Genomic DNA, 24,700 nt, shown 5'->3' on the forward strand with positions numbered 1-24,700 from the left:
ATCTTCCTCGGACTTGCACCTGCCCATCTTCCCTGTCCTCTTCTCCCCCAGGGATGACTACATCCACTTACTAGAGCCCCTCTCATCCTGCCAGTGAGTTCCAGCCAAAAATTGACTGATTTCAATGGCAATTACTGCTTTTGCTGCTAACATGTAACACGTACAAGCTTGAAGTGTTGTTTCCATGTTACTTTTCTCCATCTCAGATGCTACAGTGAATGGATCTTATCTTCTTCAGTTTTTTTAATCCCTCCATAGCAAAGAACGCCATGCTTTGCAGAGACCCAAAAGCCTACCAGCTCCATTCATGAAGAGGTTAGTATTATTCTCTGTGTGTGTGTAGAATTCCTCTTCAGGTAACTAAATCAACAAGCTAAGAATGAGAATTCTGCATTCTATCGTCTGTGAGTTCTACTCTGCAAGATGCAGCATTTACCCATGTGGGGGTTTGTTTCTGTGTTCATTTTATTAAACCTCTTGGGATAATCTATTTGAAAAAGATATGAGTGACTTCATTGTGTCTGCTTATGATGGTATTTTAAATACTTAAGAGTGTTTTTGTCCATTGTGAAATACTTTGTAATCATGTTTCAATTTGTGTTTTTAAGTATTTTTTCTTTTCTTTTTTTTGTTGTTTTGTTTTTTTTAAATGTTTTATTTATTTATTCATGAGAGTCAGAGAGACAGAGAGGCAGAGGCAGAGAGAGAAGCAGGCTCCCCGCCTAGCAGGGAGCCCGATGCGGGACTCGATCCCAGCACCCTGGGATCATGACCTGAGCCGAAGGCAGACGCTTAACGACTGAGCCACCCAGGCACCCAGTATTTTTTATTTTCTAAATATCAAAAAGGTACTTAAGACAGAATGTGGTACTTTCAAAATAGATTTAAAGAAAAAAAAAACAGTATTAAGTTGACTGGAAACAAATTTTCAAGTACTTTCTAAACTTGTTTGAAACTGATCAGTAACTCACAGATGGAAAAGTAAAAAGTTTCAGTTATCCTTGACATTTCAAGAGGGAAAGAAAACAGAAAAGGAAAATCATTATAGTTGTCTCGAAAGAAATTGCTTCCAAATTGTTGTCTGTCAGCTATTCCAGATGGCTTTACTGTTTTTTAGTGGAATTGATGGTATTCTAAAAAGACCTGAGGAAAATAAATGAGGTTTTTCTTTCCTGATACCCAAGAAGGTAGATTAGGGGGGAAAAAATCTTTAAAGAAATGTCTTTTTTTTTTTTTAAGATTTTATTTATTTATTTGACAGAGGGAGAGGCAGGGAGAGAGGGAACACAAGCAAGGGGAGCAGCAGAGGGAGAAGCAGGCTTCCCGCGGAGCAGGGAGCCCGATGCGGGGCTCGATCCCAGGACCCTGGGATCATGGCCTGAGCTGAAGGCAGACGCTTAACGACTGAGCCACCCAGGCACCACCTAAAGAAATGTCTGTCTTAAGTCCATTGGCCACCTGTACCCCCTCAATGGCACCTATTGATGATTTTATCGTATATTAATACTCTCCAACTTTTTTTAGTGGTGAAAAAGGTGCTTTAACGAGTATATACATAGTGAAAATAACATATATCTAAGCCAGAAAGTTAGTAGAAACCTGTTATAAATGCCTTATAGTCTAGTCCAAAAAAACCACGTGTGTATATATAATCTGTATATGTTATACTCAAATGACAACATAGGCCACATCTGTAATTACATATTGCTTGTGTATATGCATACATGTGCGTATATGAAGGCTTGTGTATTTGGTGCATATGTATATAAAATAATCTTTACAGCAGCTCTATGTATGGATTTTATTCCTATTTTACTGCTGAGGACCCAGGATCTCCAAGCCAGAGGGGCACATGGTCATCTTCCAAGGCTGCGCTCTGAATTGCCCTCCAACACTGTAGCAGTGTTTGTGGAATATGTTCTCACTGTGGCATCAAAACCAGTTGTAAAGACAGAGATTTTTAAGTCTAGTCTCTGCTCTGATAGTTTGTCAAGACAAAACATCCGGACAACTCCAGGCTTTCATTTTTTTGTTGTTGTTGTTAGGAAGGTACCTGGTAATATCTAGAACTTAAAGAGAAAGCACTACTTCACTGCATGGTAGTCATGTCTTCATTACTACATAAGATTTTCCCTTTATGCTCCCTTCATTACATTTTCAAAAGTATTTTAAATACTCTTCGAATTTGCTTGAGCTTCAAGCCTTCAAGCAGCTCACTGTGGCAGGTTATAAACTGCACAGAGGCCTCGTCCCTCTCAATTTGTAGAAAGTCTTTCACTAACTGTTCATTTCAGCACATGTAGATTTTACTACTTTTAAAAAATATGCCTGGCATCTGACTTTAGTGTTGTTGTGGGGCCCCTGATTGAAGTACTTAAGGACCTTAAAAATAAATACGAACATAAATCATTCTTATCCTGACACTTTTTTTTTTTAAGGTCAAGTAGAAATAAATGAACAGGGTTTGCAGCCATGGAATCTGTCTGTTTGTGGGCACTTGATGTTTTAGTGAAGGAGAGAGGTTTTACTCTGCCTCCTAAATATTGTTATGTTAGAACTGAAACAGAATCCTAAAATAGCACTTACAGGGAAGCCGAAGGAAAAGCCCCAGGGAGCTCATCACTCCTTTGGAAGGTGGTTTGTCTACCTGAATTCTCCACTGTCTTGGGTAATTTTATGATATTAGGATGTCAGAATTTGGGAGGGTGATATTTTCCTCCAAACACATTATCCTCCCTGTGGGCTTACCCTGAGTGATCTGCAGGGCACCCTCCCCTGTCATGTGCAAACCTGCCAAACCACCCTCTACGGGAGCAGCTACCATGCCCTGGGCAACTGGCGTGCATTTCTTGGGTCATCTTGCCATGCCCTAGAGGTGCAGGGGGCTTTATCCACACTGGCCGTGAGGGAGACACTGAAGATCAAAGGCAGTGATCTGCCTAAGCCACTCCAGCCAGGGCAGAGTCTGGCTCTACCATTCCTCTTGTTTTCATAGAGCCACTGTTGTGGAAATAAATACAAATATTTGGAATATTACCTTCCCCTTCTCTTTCCTCATCATTTCATTTTTTTTTTTTAAAGATTTTATTTATTTATTTGACAGAGAGAGAGACAGTGAGAGAGGAAACACAAGCAGGGGGAGCGGGAGAGGGAGAAGCAGGCTTCCCGCGGAGCAGGGAGCCCGATGCGGGGCTCGATCCCAGGACCCTGCGATCATGACCCGAGCCGAAGGCAGACGCTTAACGACTGAGCCACCCAGGCGCCCCTCCTCATCATTTCATAAGAGGAATCTACTTTTATATGCCCTGCACTGTGCCGGGACATTCTAGCTCGTCCTCCGGACAACTCTGTAAAGAGGCACTGGTAGAGCCATCTTATCAGTGGAACTCTTGGGGCTCAAGCGTAAGAGCCTTGCTCAGTCAGGAACTAGTAAGTAGCAGACCCAATATTCGAGGACAGGTAAGACTCCAAAGCCCTCGTCCCTAACAGTTTACTCCCTGAATATTTATCTGAATGCGGTAACCACCGTTTGCCGACATGAAACTGACCCCAGTCTGGTGTGGAATTAGCATTGCATTTTCAAAACAGGGATGGACTAGGTTAAGTTTGCAGTGTGCGTTGACTTACAGCCAGGTTGTCTATTTGTCTGTCTGTTTGTTTGTTTGGTGTTGACAAGATATTGTTGGAGCCTAGTCCAGCACTCTCAGGACACTTTCATGTTGAAATGTGACCATTGTTCTTTCCTTTTTTCTTCTGTAGGGGGGATCAGGAGTGATACAGTTTGTACGAAACAGCAGTGATCCTTAAGAGAAAACGTGTCCACTGAAAACTCTGAGCTGAGTGGCTGCGCTGGGCTGGAACTCTGTGTTGTTGTCATTCTGGGCTTTGTGAAATGTCTTGTGAAGTTCTTACAGGCATTACTGGGTCAAACAGCAAGCCAGCCCTGTTTTAGGTTGTGAGGTGGTTGTTTGAGAAATGTGAACAGCTTATAGGTCTTCGTTGCTCTCGATTTATACATAAATCCCTTCCGCGCTGCTGGGTCCCCATTTAGAAGCATCAGACCATAAGGATGTCGTGTTGCGTCAGCTGTGGCTTTTGAGTCCGACTTCTGTGTCTGCCTCCTAGCTCTGTGCAAGCTACTGGGCCAAGGGAAGAAAGAGGCTAGAGGATGAATAATGAGAGAGGCGTCATATGGACTGATGCTTGAAACCTACCCCCCCACCAAAAAAGATGAATTGACGGATCAATAGAGGAATGGAAAATGGATAGATAGGTAATAGAGCAGACTTTAAAACGTGTTAATCGTAGAATCTAGATCATGGGTGTATGGGCGTTCAGTATACAATTTTTCCAACTTCTTTGTAAGTCTGATCATTTTCATAATATCATGTTGGAGGAGAAAAAAAGAATGTAATTACTCTTAGTGATAGAGATGTGGTTAGTTTCAGAAGAGATATTTGCTGTGACAACATGAGTAAGCAGTATGGCAGAGCCCTCTGCTTTTGGTTAGTGTTTTAGTTTATTTGTTTATCTGTTTGATGAGCACCTATAGCTGCTAATGAAGCATCTGAAACTGGAAGCTCCAATAGCATGAAATGTTTGCAATTCTAAGACAGCAGGTCCAGTGGTACAATATCAATATCAATATTGATACATATCTTATGCCAAGCACAGAAGTAGGCACTTTTATTAAGCCATTTATTTCTAATAAAAATGCTAAAGATATGGTACCATTAGGTCTGTTATGTACGTTATGTAGATGAAAATCTGAGCTCAGAGAATTCAAAAGCGTGCTGCTCAAGGTCACACATCTGGTTAGGGGGTGTCAGGATTTGCACCTGACACGATCAACATCAAAGCCAGCTCTATACCCGCTCGACCCTTAGGGCCCACAGTGTGGTCCCATGTCTGTCCCACCATGAGATGCTTGAATCACAGGAGACCCGGCCTCACCCCAGAACTATAGAACCAGAATTGACATTTTGAACAAGCCCTCCAAGCTGTTTTGTGTGCTGGTAAGTCAGCGAAGCACTGTACTGAGCCACACAACTCTGGAAATGCAGGACTGTGTCTTTAATTCTCTCCTGCTGTAACACTGCAGAACACCTTAGAGTCCGTGAAAATTAGCATTTTTGTTTATTTCAGAGGCATAGCTGCAGCACTGAGCACTGTTGGCTCCCTTCTCGTAGTGTCGGAGTAAAGACAGTGAACCAAAGCATAGAAGTAGGAGTCAGGTACGCTGAGGCTGTGGCCCAGCTCTGCCCCAGGTTATCCACTTGATGAAGCTCAGACCTCCCCACCTGTCTGTGACTCCATTCCTTCATCTACTAAATGGGGACGCCAGAACTGGTTCTACCTACCTCACAGAAAAGCCAAAATTGTCTTTAAAAGTAAAATGCAACGAAAACCAAAGCAAAATGGAACAGACAAAAATATTATTAGCCTCGGTAGTAGCATATGAATTCCTCGCCTAAATGTGAGGATTATCAGGCTATTTCATTTGTTCCTACTGAGGTTTACATGGCAGATAGGACTTTTGGGGCAAGTGATTGTGGCTCACCATTCCAGGAATGTCCTTGCTGGAAACCGTCCCCGCCTTCCGGCTGAGAAGAGGACCTTCTCTGAGAGCAGAGGACTCGAGGACTCCATTTCAGGAGATTGTGTACAAACACATATTGGCTTGAACCAAATCCTCCAGCCTCCCTCCACATGTGGCACAAAGTCTAAAGCCTGACAATAGAGACCATTCGTTGTACCCTTACTGTAAGGCACTGTGCCCCCTGCTTTACGTGCACGATCTCATTTAATCTTTGCCACAACTCCAAGAGGTAGATATTGTCCTCATTTTACAGATCAGGAAAACTGAGCCCAAAAAAAGTGAAGTGGTAGAACCGGAATTTCTTTACTAAGGTTAGAAAGACCGTGGCTTTTAAGCTCATGTAATTTACCAGAAATCTGTCAGATAGAAATGGCAAAATGTCCCCCCAAATTTCATTGTTTGAAACAACTTGCTTTCTACCAATGACTGCCTACGACTCTAGAAAGAGCAAAGATGACAAGTCACTCGTGGCTGAAATTAGTTTGAGAAGTTTTTGCTCTGAGCGAAGAAGCAGGTATTCTGATGTATGTCTTTCGTGTCTTCTGACCCATGAACTGGAAAAGGAGAAGAAATAAGAACCAAGGAGCCATTTTGAAAGCCTCTTAAGAAAATCTAAAGTATGTTCTCTTCTGCAAGATGTTTTCAGCAAAGAAAGAGTCTTACTGTCATTTTTAACAAGAGTTTAGATAGTTCCAAAATGGTCATGTTTCTATTTTATATTTTAGTGCTATGATAGGATATGCTTTCCTAGGCTAGACTTCTGATGATGAAGAATCCATTTTTCATCTTTATGCCTTGATGTGCTCTTTGTGGACAGAGCTCTTTGTGTGCTGCAGCACACATCCAGGTTCTCCTTACCTGGTAGCAGGGGAAGGGGGAAACTGTAGGGCTCTCAAGAACCCCTACCTTTGGATACAGGTGACAATAGAGTCAATCCCTAGAGAAAAGATGGCTTGCAATCCTGCTTGATCTTCTGCTCAGTTCTTCCTTTTCCATTTATATGCAGGGTTCAGTACATGTGTGGACGTGGGAGATGAGCCAGAGCTGAGACTGTGAACACTTGGGGACTTGGGAGGCATTAGAAGGTAGAGTTTAGAAATATTGGCTTAGAGCTCAGACAGACCTGGATATAAGTCCCTGCATGACTGCTTAGTAGCCTCATGAGCATGAGCCTGCTTCTCTAAGCCTCTCCTCCTTTGCTAAATGAGGGCAATGATATATTTTATATGATCTGTTCTATAAATATTTTATAATTATGCTGAGGCTTTTGTAAATACTAAATAAATCATATTACTGCTATTTAACATTTAACAAATATCATGAACCAGTGAGTTAGACGCAAGTAAACATATGGTAGAGTTTTTGGCTTTCCAGGAGTTGTAATACTTGTGAATAACTATAGCAAGGTAGTAAGCCCCAGATAAATGGTATACAGTGCACCCCAGTAGGAGCTCATGGCTCTGGTTGGGGGGTGGTAAAACCTGTAGCTCCTTGTTGGGGTGGCCAGGGCAGGCTGCGTGTTGAGGCTTCTAGACCTTAACAGCTAGTATTTTTTTTTTTTATTATGTTATGTTAGTCACCATACAGTACATCATTAGTTTTTGATGTAGTGTTCCATGATTCATTGTTTGTGTATAGTACCCAGTGCTCCATGGAATACCTGCCCTTCTTAAAACCCAACACCAGGCTAACAGGTCCCTCCACCCCCGTCCCCTTCTAAAACCCTCAGTTTGTTTCCTGGACTCCATATCTCTCATGGTTCGTCTCCCCCTCTGATTTCCGCCCCCCCTTCATTTTTCCCTTCCTTCTTCTAATGTCCTCCATGCTATTCCTTATGTTCCACAAATAAGTGAAACCATACAATAATTGACTTTCCCTGCTTGACTTATTTCACTTAGCATAATCTCCTCCAGTCCCATCCATGTTGATGCAAAAGTTGGGTATTCATCTTTTCTGATGGCTGAGTAATATTCCATTGTATATATGGACCACATCTTCTTTATCCATTCATCTGTTGAAGGGCATCTCGGCTGTTTCCACAGTTTGGCTATTGCGGACACTGCTGCTATGAACATTGGGGTGCATGTGCCCCTTCTTTTCACTACATCTATATCTTTGGGATAAATACCCAGTAGTGCAATTGCTGGGTCATAGGGTAGCTCTATTTTTAACTTTCTGAGGCACCTCCACACTGTTTTCCAAAGTGGCTGTACCAACTTGCATTCCCACCAACAGTGTAAGAGGGTTTCCCTTTCTCCACAACCTCTCCAACATTTGTTGTTTCTTGCCCTGTCAATTTTTGCCATTCTAACTGGTGTAAGGTGGTATCTCAATGTGGTTTTGATTTGAATTTCCTGGATGGCTAATGATGATGAACATTTTTTCATGTGTCTGTTAGCCATTTGTATGCCTCCTTTGGAGAAGTGTCAGCTAATATTTTCATGGTGGAGCCCGAGCATGAAGTAAGTAAGGAGTGAGCGTATCTCAAAGGGAAGGGATTCAACCTTCAGAGATAAGAAAATTCAAGACATACCCAAAGAACTGATTAGTCCCCAGTCAGAAATGCCTTTGGGACTGGTCAGGGCCCCTGAGTCACATAATGGGACCATCTTGACTTGGCTCTGTGCCAGCTACCCAGTTCGGCGTGGGCACATCTTTAAATGAGACCCACGAAATACGTAGTTGCCGGCGAGAAGCCCCACTTAGTAAAACATGATGTTGGTGAAATCCAACACAGCTGTAGCTATACTCGGGTAGCCGGTGGCGAGTGTGTGACCTTGGAATGGCCTGATGTGCAAGCAAGCATTGGGATCATGATAGGTGGAAAAGAGGCCTGGTCTGGAATCCAGGAGCCCTGGGATTGATCTGGGTTCTGGGTCCTTGGACAAGCCTCTTTCATCCTCTATACCTCAGTTTCCAGAAAGCACTTTGAAGGGAGGTGTGGTTTATGAGCCTGCATAAGCCTCCTTCTTATAGGATACTTAAATGCAGTTGAGCCTTGAACAACACAGGTTTGAACTGCATGGGCCCACTTATATACGGACTTTTTTCAATAAATACAGTGCAGCACTGTACATGTATTTTCTCTTCCTTATAATTTTCTTAGTAACATTTTTTTTCTCTAGCTAGACTGTAAGAATACAGTCTATAATACATATAACATACAAGATATGTGTTAATTGACTTTATGTTATCTGTAAGGCTTTTGGCAAACAGTAGGCTATTAGTAGTTAAGTTTTGGGGAAATCAAAAGTTATACACAGATTTTTGACTGCACAGGAGGTCAGTGCCCCTGGCCCCTGTGTTGTTCAGGGGTCAACTGTAGCTTCCCTGTAATGGTGCTTTCAAGGTCCGAAGAGTTGTAATACTGGCCCTTGCTCTTATTTCCTCCCCACCAGTGGATTTGTTTTGTAAAGGGACAGTTATGTAGGGGGTGAGAATGGACGAGAATTGTGTACATAAATTAGCATATGGAGACTTGGAGATGGAAATGTGCCAACATCATCCAAAGAGAAATCCAGATAACAGGCTCCAAGACTGAGCAGCTTGAGAAGAGTAAAGAAAACAATTTCCCTCTGTGCTTGCTACAGAAAGGAAGATAAAGGAACTGGAGGATGGATAAAAGTATCCAAAAAACATAAAGGATGAAATGATGGGAAACACTGGTGTGACCACTGAAGGGGCAATAAGTGAAAAAAGTCACAGTATAAAAAAAAATAAACTGTGGAAAAAGAATGGAGCGATAGTCATGGAAAAAAGTGAGATCACATAAAAACTTTCAAGAGTGCCTGGAAAAAATAAGGCTTTCTGAGTCTAACATGAGGACTCTATTCTTACCACCTGTGGAGAGTAATTGGCATTGGCTGTCTAGAGGTTTGTTTTGCCTTCTTGGCAGGAGCCGAATTGTTATGTTAATATTGCTCTGGCTAAGTGTTAAGTACCAACTTTGAATAGAAAGAGTTTTGCAGAAGGGAAAATTCCCAGCATCTGGTTCTTACTTTGACCACTCAGCTCTTTACAAACTTCAGACTTCACACTTGAATTCTAAGAAATAATTAGTATCATGGCAGATATTTCCAGCATTGTGTGAAAGTGAATAGAGTTTCCACTAGGAACTCTCCCAAAGGTGGTTTATGGGCAGGCAGAGTTTTAGGTAAGATTTAGGTACAAGAATCCATTTGGGGAGAAAGGTAGATGTCTTTTATAACATAACATCACAGCACAGCTCCTGATTGCTTGCATCGCATTTATGTGTGCTGTCTCTTCTCCATTAACACTGGCTTCTCCTTAGATGTCATTCCACCAACCTGGCTCTTTAACTACTGTAATGGTCATAAACAGGGTGAGACCAAAACCCTAGGGCATTCAGGTTGGAATGGCGTCATAGTCAAAAAAATAGAATTTTTTTCATTTAGGAATTATTGAGTCATTTCTTGGATTATTATTTCCATTCTTTATGGGAAGCAACATCTCTCTAAATTTCTAAGACCTCCTACAAACTGACCTTCATGATCTCTTGCCCCTGGATAGCTGATTTCAGCTAGGTGCCAGGTAAAAACTAAAGATTGAGCTAATGTATGCTAATTTGTGATTTACTCATGACCCCTTAGGATTGTAAAAATAGATTGCTTCTTAGTTACAAATGAGCCTGTAGCTGCAAATGATCTCAGACCTCCTCCATCCCCCCCACCCCCGTTACTACCTTCCCCAGGTTGTTGCCTTGCTTCACACTGTCTTTCCTCATTTCTACTCCTATAGGCACAGATTTTCCCAAAATGTGATAATGTGACTATTTTTTCATGACATCTTTTTATGGCAATGACAAAAGGATGTGGTTAAAATACCACATAATTAAGCTCTTGAAGTTTATAAACCACCAGATTTATAAACCTGATAAAGAAAATCCATGTAGATGATATAAAAGTTTATGAGCCAGAGATTCTCACTGAGCCGTTTGCTCTCCAGGAGTGAATTAGGCAACAAGAGCCATTAAAACTTATTAGATCACTAAGATATCATTTGGGCAACCACCTCAAGTTCCAGAATATTCTCTGAGCCCCATTTCAGCAGGCAGTATAACAACTAAGAGGTGTCTAGTTCAGGGATTTTCAAACTACACTTCCATGAAACATTGATTTCTACAACATGGTCTAAGGTTTAACATGTCTAAAACTGAAAAATGACAGATTTCTCATTTCTTCTCTTCTCTTACTTCATAGTAAGACCCTGAACTCACTTCCTTCCACAGATACACCAAACCTATACTAACATACAGAGCAGTTCCTCCTCAAGAAGAACTGAAGTTTGATTGAACAGCTTCTGCACAACAAATGATGGAGAGACTACATATAGAAGAGTAGGAGAGACAGAGACACTGCAATGACAGAAACCCCACCTCCAACTCAGTGACCTGCAGAGTCACTGAGGGATAATAACACTGAGGGGCCCATGAGCAGACTCTCCCACCTTGGGGCACAGCAAAAAAATAGTGGTTTAAAGAGCAACCAGACTATAAGTGAAAGAAATCCATTTGCTAACCTTACAGCATCCACAAACAGGTGAGGAACTGCTGGAACTGTCTCCAGGGTTGGAGGACCAGTGAGACCATTTTTCATATCCCCTCTTCAGCTCGATATTGTGGGCAGAAGCAGGGTCCAGGCACTCTAGCTGGCCTGCTGGCCTATCATGCCCTGGGCCCCTGGCTCACATCAGCTCCTGCCATTCCCCCAAGCTGGCCCTGGTGTGGCATGCCATAGGCCCCCACTCCCATACCCACCTGAGCTTCAGCCATCTTATCAAAGTGGCCCTGGTGCTCTCGCCAGTTCTAGCCCTCCTGTCACTGGGACCCTACTGTCTCACCCTGGGACCCCTTCTCCACCTGTCTGTGTCTGTTCCTTCTCCAGCCAGCTTGCCAAAGCCACCAGGCACATGCAGTCTAACAAAGGGGTTGTTTCTATACAAGGCCACTCCTTCAAGATCAGAGAAGTAGCCATTCTCCCTGATTCATAGAAACAAACACGGAAGGTCAAACAAAATGAGACAAAGGAGTATGTTCCAAACCAAAGAACAAGATAAAAACCCCAGAATCAAACCCTCATGAAATGGAGATAAGTAATTTACCTGATAAAGAGTTCAAAGTAATGGTTATAAAGACAGGTAACAAACTAGGGAAAAGAATGGAGGAACTCAATGAGAACTTCAACAAAGGATTAGGAAATGTAAGTAAGAACCAGTCAGGGCTGAAGAATACAATAACTGAAATGAAAAATACACTAGAGAGAATCAACAACAGATTAGATGATACAGAAGAACGGATTCACAAGCTGGGAGACAGAAGAGTGGAAATGACTCAATCAGAACAGAAAGAGAGAGAGAAAGGGAGAGAGTTTTAAAAAATGAGGATTGTTTAAGAGACCTCTTGGGGCAACATCAAGTATACTAACATTTGCACCATTGGGATCCCAGGAGGACAAGAAAGAAAAAGGGTTAGAAAACATATTTGAAGAGCTAATGGCTAAGAATTTCCCTAACCAGGAAACAGACAACCAGGTCCAGGAGACACAGAGAGTCCAAAACAAGATGAATCCAGAGAGATCCACACAAAGAATTGAAGAAAAGATAAAAAGTTTCCTAGACAAGCAAATGCTAAAGAAGTTCATCACCATTAAACCAGCCATAGATAAATTCCTAGAAACACACAACTTTCCAAAATTATGAAGAAATAGAAAAATTGAAATAGACCTATTATAAGTAATAAAATTGAATTAATAACCCAAAAATCCCAAAAAAACAAAAGCCCAGGACCAGATACCTTCACAGGTGAATCTACAAACATTTGAAGAAGAGTTAGTACCTCTCCTTCTCAATTATTCCAAAAGAATTTAAGAGGAAGGAATGCTTCCAAATTCATTTTATGAGACCAGTTGTTACCCTGGTACTAAAACCAAACAGAGATGCCACAAAAAAAGAAAACTATAGGCCAATATTCCTGATGAACATAGATGCAAAAAACTTCAACAAATTATTAGGAAACTGCATTCAACAATACATTAAAAGGATTATATGCCACAATCAAGTGGGATTTATTCTAGGGATCCACAGTGGGTTTGCATCTGCAAATCAATCAATGTGGTATACCACATTAACGTGATAGATCACATTAATAAAACCAAGGGTAAAAATCATATAACCATCTCAATAGATGCAGAAAAAGCATTTGACAAATTTCAACCTTCATTTTTGTTAAAAACCCTCAACAAAATGGATATAGAAAGAATATACCTCAACATGATAAAGGGCATATATGATAAACCCACAGCTAACATCAATCATACTCAATGGTGAAAAGCTGAAAGATTTTCCTCTAAGATCAGGAACAAGATAAGATGCCCACTCTTCCCACTTTTATTCAACATAGTAGTGGAAGTCCTAGACACAGTAATTAGGCAGGAAACAGAAATAAAAGTCGTTGAAATTGGAAAGGAAGAAGTAAGCCTATCACTAATTGCAGATGACATGATACTATATATAGAAAACCATAAACACTCCACCAAAAGACTATTAGAATTAAATGAATTCAGTAAAGTTGCAGGATACTAAATACAGAATAGATACAGAAATAGATTGTGTTTCTACATACTAATAACAATCTATCAGAAAGAGAAATTAAGAAAACAATCCCATTTACAATTGCATCAAAAATAATAAAATACCTAGGATTAACTGAGCCAAGGAGGTGGAAGACCTGTACTCTGAAAACTATAAGACACCGATGAAAGAAATTGAAGATGACACAAGTAAATGGAAAGATATACTGTGCTTATGGATTGGAAGAATTAATATTGTTAAAGTATCCATACTACACAAAGCAATCTACAGATTCATTGCAATCCCCATCAAAATACCAGTGGCATTTCTCACAGAACTAGAACAAAGCATCCTAAAATTTGCATGGAACCACAAGAGACACCAAATAGCCAAAGCAATCTTGAGAAGGAAGAACAAACCTGGAGGTATCACACGTTCTGATTTCAAACTATACTACAAAACTGTAGTAATCAAAATAGTATGGTACTGGCATGAAAATAGACACATAGATCAATAGAATAGAATAGAGAGACCAGAAATAAGTCGATGTATATATGGTTAATAAACCTAAGACAAAGGTCAAGAATATACAATAGGGAAAAAACAGTCTCTTCAATAACTGGTTCTGGGAAAACTGGACTGCTACATGCAAAAGAATGAAACTGGACCACTATCTCACACCATATACAAAAATAAACTCAAAATGGATTGAAGGCTTGAATGTAAGACCTGAAACCATAACATTTCTAGAAGAAAACATAGTAAGCTTTTTGACATTGGTGTTAGCAATATTTTTTTGGACTAGTCTCCTCAAGCAAGGGCAACGAAAACTAAAATAAGCAAATGGGATTTTATCAAACTAAAAAGCTTCTGCACAGTAAAGGAAACAATCAACAAAATGGAAAGGCAGCCTACGGTGTTGGAGAAGATATTTGCAAATGATATATCCAATAAGGGGTTAATATCCAAAAATATATAAAGAACTTACACATCTTAATATAAAACAAAACAAAAACAGAAGCAAACAACCCAATTGAAAAATGGCCAGAGGACTTGAATAGACATTTTCCCAAAGAACATATACAGATGGCCAACAGGCACATGAAAAGATGTCAGCATCACTAATCACCAGGGAAATGCAAATCTAAACCACAACGAGATATCACCTCACACCAGTCAGATTGGCTGTTATCAAAAGGACAAAAAATAACAAATGTTGGCAAGCATGTGGAGAAAACAGAACCCTTGTGCGCTGTTGGTGTGAATAGCCATTATGGAAAATAGTATGAAGTTCTCAAAAAATTAAAAATAGCACTACCATACAGTCTAGCAATTCCATTTCTGGGTATTTATCTGAAGAAAATGAAAACATTAATTCAAAAAGATATATGTGCCCCTGTGTTCACTACAGCATTATTTACAATAGCCAAGTGTCCACTAATAGATGAATAAAGAAGATGTGAGATATATACATATATAATGGAATATTACTCAGCCATGAAAAAGAATGAAATTTTGCCATTTGCAACAATATGGATGGACCTAAAGGTTATTATGCTAAGTGAAATAAGTCAGAGAAAGACAAATATCATATGATTTTACTTATATGCGGAATCTAAAAAAAGAAGACAAATGAACAAACAAAATATAACAGGAACAGACTCATAGGTCTAGGAAATGGACTGTTGATTACCGGGGCGGGGGGTGGAAATGGGATGGGAAAAATAAGTGAAGGGGATTAAGAGGTACAACCTTTCAGTTATAAAATAAGTAAGTCATGAGGATGTAATGTAAAGCATAGAGAATATAGTCAGTGATATTGTAACAACTGTATGGTGACAAATAGTAACTAGACTTATGATGATCATTTCATAACATATAAAAATATCAGATCACTATGATGTACACCTGAAACTAGTAGGATATTGTATGTCGGTAATACTTCAATAATAAAAAAGATGTTCTCTCTTTTATGTTTAATTATCTCTAACTTTACTTCACAATATAGTACTTCGGTATGGACAATAAAATGCTAGTTGACTCCAGTTGACAAGCTAGGGGCAGTTGGTGAACATTTAGAGTATTCACTTCAGAAATTCACACTCCAGGGAGGGTTAATTAACATAAATTCCCTTAGCCACAGACCACACCACAGAGGGTTACCAGAAGCCTTCTAATATCAATCTATACTTGCTGAGGTTTAGTAATCAGCATAAGTTGTATTAGAGAGAATTTTTCATTGAGAAAATGGACACTGTACGAATTATAGGGTAGAAGAAAGACCTGTATCAGCACGAGTTGGGCATGTCCCAGCCAGAGTCTGACCGGTGAAAGAAACCACCACAGGTATTTCAAGTAGGAGGGATGTAGCCCAGGGATTTAAAGTTTCACAGACCTATTAGGTCTGGGGAAGTGAAGAGCAGAGAAGAATTCAGGAAATCAGGATGTTCAGGGGTAGAAAGAATCTACAGCTGAGGATTTGCCCTTAGTGGGTGGTGCTGTGGAGACTGCCTGGAAGCCACTCCCCCAATCTCGTCTACTGTCTACAAAAAGGCATGCCCCTGGTTGCAGCTGCCAATGGGGAAGTGGTTTACTTCTCTCTTTTACCTTCTGAATCCCACACGAGAGCTTCTCATTAACAGACATGAACCAAAATTTCTGCCAGCAGAAGAGATCTGAAATGTTGTTTCCGCATCTCTAGCCCCACCTAGAAAGGGAGAATCTAAAAGAGCAGAGATGATTTTGATTAACAAGCAGTATCAGGCTTAGGATTTAAGACTCTGTCCCACCCAGCATCCTCCTGAAGTAGTGTCTTAGGTGGAGAATAGCTTTCTCCAGTGGCACTTTCTGCAATTGTAAAAATGGTCTCTCTCTGCCCTGTCCAGTATGGTGGCCAACAGTGCCATGTGGCTGTCAGGCCCTTCAAGTGTGGCCGGTGCAACTGAAGAAATGAATTTTTCGTTTAATTTTAATCAACTTAAATTTAAGTTTGCTACATGGAGCTCATGGCCACGGCGTTGGGCAGGGGTAAACTCTCTGGTCTTTAGATGGAAGACACTGTCTGGAGTGTCTTCAACATGTCGGTTGAATATTTGTTGTATTTATGGTATGTTGATGGCACTTGTTAGAATGACTATGTGATGGATTTGGGGAGGAGGGTTTCACTGAGCTTACAGAATTGGTCATCTGGCTGCTTTCTGTGCCAGCTGACTAATAAACATCATTGTATATTTGGCTGAATTTAGTCTAAGACTTGCTTTCTCCATGACATACAACAGTAGAAAGATAGTGGGAGGCCACCAGTGGTTACCTGTGGGACCTAAAATTGCAATAGCCAATTAGACTGATCGGTTTGTGACATACATTTTTCTCCCAGAAATGTTTCCCAGCCCTTTGTCATCTGCGGTACTTTTGCTGTTAACAAACATTAGCAAAAGACAAAACAAAGGCTATATAAATATTAATACAAAAATCCAGATAAGCTAGTTGCCCTCCCCTAACACTTTTTTTTTTTTAATGTGAGCTATGTCCGTGGTATTTTTTTTTAAATCATACAAATACCACAAATTTCTTATGTACAAAATTATTCTTCATTTATATGGTTGAATTTACATTTCATTGTGTCACAAAGACACCCCAACATTCTACAAAAGAATCCTGACTGCCAAGCGTTCTACCACTTAGAAAACTACAGGTCAACGTGCTCCGTATATAATCTCCTTTCTATTTGGTTTCCCAAAGTGCCTGGCATCAGCCTGGACCAAAACAGCCACTTTTGTGATGCATGACACATTTTCCTGCCTTCTGAAACGAGACTATTTAATCATTTGTTTATCAGAAAAAGAGAAAACTGATGGTTTAAATGTTACTATTTTTTGTTTTTCTTACATTTGAAAATTTTCTTTCTGCATATGTCATCATTAAAAAATTGCTCACAAGTTCTCAAAAAATTGGTGTTACTGATTAATTTAAGAACTGAGTATCATGGTAGCGAGATCACATTATTTATTAAACCTTCATAGAATTCAATTTGCATAAACTTTGGCTTCCTCATTATCTCTTTACCTGATGGTGGATAACACGGGTTTAGAGTTGTCTTCAGAATACTATAAATTCTGTCCTAAGGGGAAGAGCCTAAGGAAACCAGTTACTGGAGGCATTTGCTCAATCAGCAAAACCTTATAGGGTTGCTTTCTGGGTTATTCTTCGGCCTCGACACAATTCATATTTATCCAAGAAGGCATCCTGGAATTCAGGATTTGCACTTTCAAAGATTCTTTGTAGGCATTCCCTCAGATCACAGCCCCTCTGCATTAATGGTTGTTTTACTGTTGACCAAGGGACAGACTGGAGGGAGGGGCGCCAGGGTGAGAAATCCATGTCAGTTCATGGGGGCTATCTCTCCACACAGCTCAGCATAGAGGTTGGGGAGAGTATGGAAAGCAGTCCCTCCTTAGGTGCCTGTATAGAAAGAGACTACTTATGCGTGGGGGCTATAACTGCAAGAGTCATCTGCCAGGGGCAGGGGGAGAAGCAAAAAAGGGAACAGAAAGGGATTCAATACAGAAATACTGGAAGTCTCTTCTAGAGGCACTTGGGGACCTGTCATTCCTCCTCAACGTTACCACCTTAGTAGATTTTTTTCTCATTTCAGGGGCTCTCTCATTTAGCACCGTATAACCCACATTCTCCCAGATTGGGCTGGTGTTCCCACCCATCAGACTGTGTGTGTGGTGTTCCTGTGTGTGTGTGTGGCTCAGCACCCTTGTGGAACTTACGGACGAGGACAGTGCTCACTCCCTGATAGGACAAGATGTTACTTTCTGATTAGCCCTCAGATTGTGGTGGTGAGTGCTTCAGCCTCATTCAGCTTCTTGCCGACCCACATTAGGCTTTGAAGCAACACTGAAGGCACGCCTATCGAAAGCAGTCTGCTCAGAGTGCACTGCCATGATAACTTCATATATTAAAGTAAAATCGTCACCTTCTTCAGTTTGGTCATCAAAACTTTTGGTCTTAGCTGCAAGGAGGACTTATATTATATAAGTGTCCGTCTTCTAGAATATTTCTGAGATGAAGCAATGCTCCCTGATTCTCAACTTTTCAATGGAGTGTAATAGCAGGTAGTACAGTTAATAAGTCCGATTGTTGTGTGCCAAAGTGGTTCATGAAAATCTTTATGTTTTCTCTGTCCCTGGTAAAATTGAATGATGCCAAAACATTCTATTTTAATTCTTAAACTGGAAAAAAAAAATCTAATGCACGATGAAGCATAACCTATTAGGCCCTTCTGCTTGCTCTTGATTTACTTGTTTACGTGGACTGATGGAGGAATTGGTTGGATTTTTACAAGAGTGATTTAGAAAGCTTCTGAATCGTGTTTCCTAAACAGGGTTTGCAAGGCTTTTAATGCTTCAAAAGGCAAAGTTGGAACCAAACTAAGCTGTCTATCAGTGTTTTGTTGTTTTTTCTTTCCTTTTAAGCAGACTTGAAATTGTTCATGGAATCAGACTGACCTTAGATTGCTTACAGGAGCCGTGGCTGGTGCTTTCCAAAAAGCAGACACCATGATCTTCTGTTATATTGCTAATATCGACCCCCCACCCCCACCCCCTCCAGTGCTGCCTTTATCTAGAGATGCAGAGGAATACTGGTAAAGCCCTCTTGGCTTCTCTCTTCTCAGGCTTGTTGATCGGTGCGGGCTGTGCCCTCTACCCCTTGGGCTGGGACAGTGAGGAAATCCGACAGACCTGTGGCTACGTTTCCGGCCAGTTTGACCTGGGTAAGTTTTCTTCATTGATGGCACTCCTTTTAGAAAAGAACCTTATCTGACCTCTCATAGAAGCGGAGAGTAGAAGAGACATGAGGAAGAGAACCATACAGCCAGCAGTCACATGTAACAATACACAGACCTTCATTTATCTCTTTGTTTAGTGAAGTTATTGGCAATCTACCGTTTGCCTGGACTGGGCGAAGTATTGTGGAGACAAAGCTAAGAAATAGTCCGTGCTCTGAACAGTTTATATTCATTGATCAGTTCATTCAGAATCATGTGTTTATTACTTATTGCATGTGCGAACTCTCTGGAATTTACAGGCTGCCTGAGGGGATAAAGCCAACAACACTGTCCAGGGCTAAGAAATCCAAAGCGATTTCACTCCAGAGTAGTAGACAACTTTGTTGCAGGGCTGGGCCTTGAACACAGTGATGCATGCAGGTTGTCTGGGAGTAGACAGAAGCACCTAGCGAGCCAGGAATACAGCACAGCAAAAACACCAGGGAGGAATGAGAAAAGCCCATCAGGAGACCCCGCAGTTCATTTCAGATAATGCTCCCGTAGAGATGTGAGAAGCTGGGAGAGATGTGATTGAGTAGTCAGAAGTTCGCACACTGGTGAAGGGCACCTCATGACTTTGGTTTTGTGTGTCCTGATCAGGAATTTTCACTTGTAGTTATAGTGTGTTCTATTTAGCAATCTATAAAAAAGGTTGTAGAGTACTACATGGTTTGCATCATTATAATCTGTACTAATTGGATTATATTTCGCTTGGTTGATGAACCTCCATTTCCTTAAACACGTCCTTATTTCTTTCTAGTTGGGTATTTCGTCTAGTCCAGTTTTCTGTGATTTTAAGGCATATTGTAATGAGAAATTTAACGAAAGGAAATCTTTTCTTTATTGAATTACTTTCTGAGGACTTTTTTCTGGAATTGGTGTTACTACATCAAAGACAATTGCCAAGCAAATATACTTTCCTCTAATATAAGGATAGACAGATTAAGTTTTTGACCTTTAGTGCAAAGTGAGTTGCTAACTTAAACATTCACTTTTCCCATTAAATACTTCACTCTAAGAAGAAATGTTCGAGGGAGTTGGTCTAATGTCAGTTGGTCTATCCCAAATCATCATTTAAAAATTCAACGTTAGAACTTCTGTGAAAAAAATTTGTCAGATCTTGAGAAAAATGGACGGATGTGATACCACATCACAGTTTTGTGAATTTGAAAATAAAGCAATTTCTGTTTGACTCTGGATGACAAACACCCTGCTTCCCTCAAAATAATACTAGTTCTTTTGGTGGAGAAGCCCGTACAATTAACTACTACTAATTTGCATGGATAAAAATAAAAGAGATTTCTGACTGTGCTTCCCTCCTTATGAAGGCTTTCCCAAGTCCGGATGCGTTTGTGATTGCTGGAAACGCAGAGAAGGGAAAATGCCAGCACAAAGTTGAGTGTCAGCTTGGTTTTGTTGTTGCTGTTGTTGTTTGTTTTTGGTTTGGGGGTTGTTTCTTGCCTTTTGGTTTTGGTGGGGTTTTTTCATTTTGTTTGTTTGTTTTTTGGGTTTTTTTGGAAAGCAAACTGTGTCCAGGGGAGATATTTTAACACAGTGTTTCGCATTTTTCTTTTTCTGGTGTTTGGGGCATTCTTGGCTGTTGCACACACGCCTCAACTTGATTAGAAAACTGTTCTTGCTGATCTTTTGCTATTGTGTGTGCTGTATTAATTAGCAGGTTATAATGAAACCCATATCCTGTTTTTGCAGTTTTCATTACTGCATCCCCAGTAGTTTATATCTTCTCAGCATTGTGGATTAAAAATTTGAATGTCAAACTTAAAAAAAAAAAAAGAAAAAATTTGCCTCTTTACTGGTGGTAATAATTTCTTTTGTGATTAAACTCACCAAGACATTTTAACAATTTAAAAACTACAGTGTTTTAATTTTTGCCTGTTTCTTTTTAAATTTCTCTTAGTTGGATGATGAGGAAAAAATAAAACTGGCATTATTTATAGATAAAATGAGCTCTAGGTCCTGCAAAACCGTCCTACAAAACTGCTTCTGTTTTCTATCTTTAAAAAATTGTTACTGTTCCCCTGAATGCTGATGAAGGCTGAGCTTCAGCAAATGAGTGAAGTCATAGATTATGGTGCTAACTTGGGAGAGCCTAGGACTGGAGTTGGGAGCCACAGCATGTGTGTGAGGGGGAGCATTCTCGGGAAGGATGGGTCGGGGGCCCACGGTTTTAGTGGTACGCATGCTGGTTGCCACAGACACACCCTGCCTCTTCCACTTCTGAGAACCCAAGCCCATTGCTGCCACCTCTCAAAGGAGACAGTGAGCAGGCACATCTTCCTCCCGAGGGTTGGGTAATGTTAATGTCGTTAAGGTTCGTGTTTTCTTTATGGTGGGGCGTGGGCCACTTTCTTGGCGTCCCGTTACTGAAATGTTACTTTCTCTCTCTAAAGCCTATCCTGAAAGAAACCATCGCTTTTGGTTTTGTATGGAAGATTATTTAAGGAGTGCATTCATTCAATTATCCAGCCAACAAGTATTTATGAGGTGCTTACGGTGCACCAGGACCTGGGCTAGGTGCTGGGGATGTGCCATCAGCAAGGCATTTTAAAAGACCCTGTTCACTGCCCTCAGGGAACTGAAAAAACCAGCAGGACAGGCAGATGTTCAAGAAGATCATATCCCTGGCATGTGTGTTAGAAAGGAAGGGTGTCGGGCACGGCAATGGACCTCATGGTTGCCTTACAATATTATTCCGTGCTGGTTGGTGATTCTAGGCCAGAGGCTGAGAAACCGTCTCTGTAAAGAGCCAGCTAGTGACTGTTTTCCGCTTTGGGAGCCATATGGTCTCTGTTGCAACGATTCAGCTCTGCACTTGCAGCAGGAAGGCCGCTCCATGTATAAATGGGTGTGACTGTCTTCCCATAACATTCTGTTTACAAAAACAGGTGGTGGCGCTCTCGTCTGAGGACCCCTGATTTCAACCATCGCATACCCCTGACACTCCAGAAAGAGGTTCATTTCAGATAATGCTCCTTTATCGATCCCTTCAGCCGCCGGGACGGCTGGTCAGGGCCCAGGGCAGAGGCTGCGCAGGGCAGCCCCATCCAGTTATCCTACTATGCTGCCCACATACTACACTTTTCTTGTTGTGCCGGGTTGTAAATAGGTGGCAAGCACTCTAAACTAATCCTGGTCATCTTACGTCTTAACACTAGCTTGGGATGGGAAGGCTGAAGCCCATTTGGACCAGGGATTACGGCATGAGATGTGTCCAGAGGCCTTTGGGGAAAAGGGGGTCACATGCCTAAGGGAAAGGCCCCCAGAAGCCATGCTCCCCCTCCCTCTGGCAGCCGGTAGAAAGGCAGGAAGAAGCAGCCTCCGGGGGCTCTGAGGTAGGCAGAGGAACCAGCGGAGGCTCAGCCATCCCGGAAGCAGGCCTTCCCTAGGAATTTTCAACCTTGCTGATACATAGTAATTCATTTCCTTACTGGGTAATGTTAAAGGCTGCTTTACGGGCTGCTGAAGGCAGCCGGACAGCTATTTTATTTAGTTGCTATATGGCAGTTCAAGCGGACGGGACCTCCCCTGGGGGCATCCTAAGGAAGTATTATTTTTAGCTGAGCCTTCATTCAAGGCTGTAAAGGGTTTATGTAGGTAAAGGGTGAGTGTGGGTGTGTTTTAGGTTGCAGGGTAGGCAGGGAGTAGAGCCAAGAAAGAGCCCAAGGAGGCACACTGGAGGAGGTAGGAATGGGGGGGTGGGGATGGGGGTGGGTAGGAAGGGCCTCCCAGGTTAAGAGTATTTAAACTGAGTCCAAACACATAAGTAGTAGTTAGGCAAGAAACAGATTTTATAGAAACTCACGTTTGTGGTTTTAACGTACTGTGGTAGAAGTCTAGTAGAATCTAGTTTTGTTTTGTTTTGTTTTTTTAAAGATTTTATTTATTTGACAGAGAGAGACACAGCGAGAGAGGGAACACAAGCAGAGGCAGAGGCAGAGGGAGAAGCAGGCTTCCCGCGGAGCAGGGAGCCCGATGTGGGACTCGATCCCAGGACCCTGAGATCATGACCTGAGCCGAAGGCAGACGCTTAACAACTGAGCCACCCAGGGGCCCCTAGATTCTAGTTTTTAAAATGCCTTTTTTCCTTAGCAAGGAGATTTAGGGAGAATTTTTTATGTGCCTTGAAAACAATTTTATAAGGCTATTGATTATTTCTCAAGCATTTTAATATGTTATGAAGTGCAAAGCTTTGCAGCAATTTTGCAAAAATACCGGGTTTTACAAATCAAAGATTGTTACTGTTTACCTTTGTATCATTCTTATTTATGAAGAAGCCAGGAGCATGTTTGAATACACATATTTTTAAAACAGGGAAACAAGAGTACAAACAGGCTGCATAATGAATTCCTAAATTACCCAACTAAAATTGTACAGCTTGCCTTGACAGTAGCTTTCAGCCTTTAGCATTAAAATCAGAGGTAGACTTGTTTCTGTCATTGGTGTTTTAAACAAATATGCCAGGTGATTCAGGTGCAAGGGATCAGCAGCCATACTTTGAAACAAAATTACCCTAATTGATATAGAAAATTACTATTTTTTAATTTTTTATTTGAGTATAGTTGACACACAATATTACATTAGTTTCAGGTGTACAACACAGTGATTCAGCATCTCTCTATGTCATGCAATGCTCACCACAAGTGTAGTTACCGTCTGTCACCATCCAACACTGTTACAGTGTCATTGACTATATTCCCTATGCTGTGCCTTTTATTCTCATGTCTTACTCATTACGTAACTGGAAACTTGTATCTCCCACTTCCATCCTCCCATTTTGCCCATCCCCTAACACCCTTCCCTCTGGCAACCATATTTGTCTTCCGTACAGAAAGAAAGTTAATTTTTTGTACTTTGCTAGAATGTCGTTTAACATTCATTTTGTTTACATACATCAGGGTGCTTTCACTTTAGGTTACAAAGATCTGATTCCAACCAGCTGAAACAAAGAAGATATTTACGACCTCTTACCATAGGAAGGCCAGAGCTAAGGTGAGCTGCAGACTTGACTGATCCTGGAGTTCCAGGATGTTGTCCAGGGCCCAAGATTTTCCTGAACAGGAGACCTGTCACTTGCGGGTCAACCTCGGCCCCACCATCTTAAGTTTGGCTTCATCTTGAGGCTAGTTTTCTTCTCATTGGTGATTACATTTGGCACATGTAGCTTGTGTTCATGTCAAATAAAAGAGGGTGAGTTTCCCCTGGTCCCAGTAATGGAATAAAAGTCTCTCTCCTCAATCTAATTGGGCCAACTTGAACGAACAGCTGCTGTCAGGGGAAACTGTACAAATTGGCTTCTTCTGGCGGAGCTTGGATGTGTCCAGAGTTTTATAGAACAGATTTTACTGAGAAGTAGTGGCATTTGTAACTGGAAGATGAGGCTAAGAACAGAAAAGACATCTCAGGCTGGTTTGTTGTTGTTGTTGTTGTTGTTGTTGTTGTTGTTGTTGTTGGCCTTGGTGCCCTGTGTTCCTTCCATCATGAAGCCTGTGGTTGTGGACTAAGCGTCAATAATGGCTTATACTGTGTAAGTGTTAACAATGGTGAATTTATTTATTACTTTTTAAGAGAACAGAACAATACAGTGGATAAGAATTATATGTAGTGTAACCTAGTATCTTCACAAAATAAAAATCCAGTAGATGTTTGCCATTGTTATT

The 24,700-nt window shown here is 41.1% G+C and overlaps 1 protein-coding gene across 1 annotated transcript in view; it reads left to right on the forward strand.

The window, feature by feature from the left end:
* LHFPL6 (LHFPL tetraspan subfamily member 6) overlaps positions 1 to 24,700 on the forward strand; it is a 240,816-nt gene that overhangs the window by 190,998 nt on the left and 25,118 nt on the right. Inside the window, exon 3 of the mRNA XM_044913190.1 lies at positions 18,870 to 18,968. Within this exon, the coding sequence (XP_044769125.1) occupies positions 18,870 to 18,968 (99 nt within the window). The remainder of the gene's footprint in view (positions 1 to 18,869; positions 18,969 to 24,700) is intronic.

This window comes from Neomonachus schauinslandi, chromosome 3 (genome assembly GCF_002201575.2).
Source record: "Neomonachus schauinslandi chromosome 3, ASM220157v2, whole genome shotgun sequence".
NCBI lineage: Eukaryota > Metazoa > Chordata > Mammalia > Carnivora > Phocidae > Neomonachus > Neomonachus schauinslandi.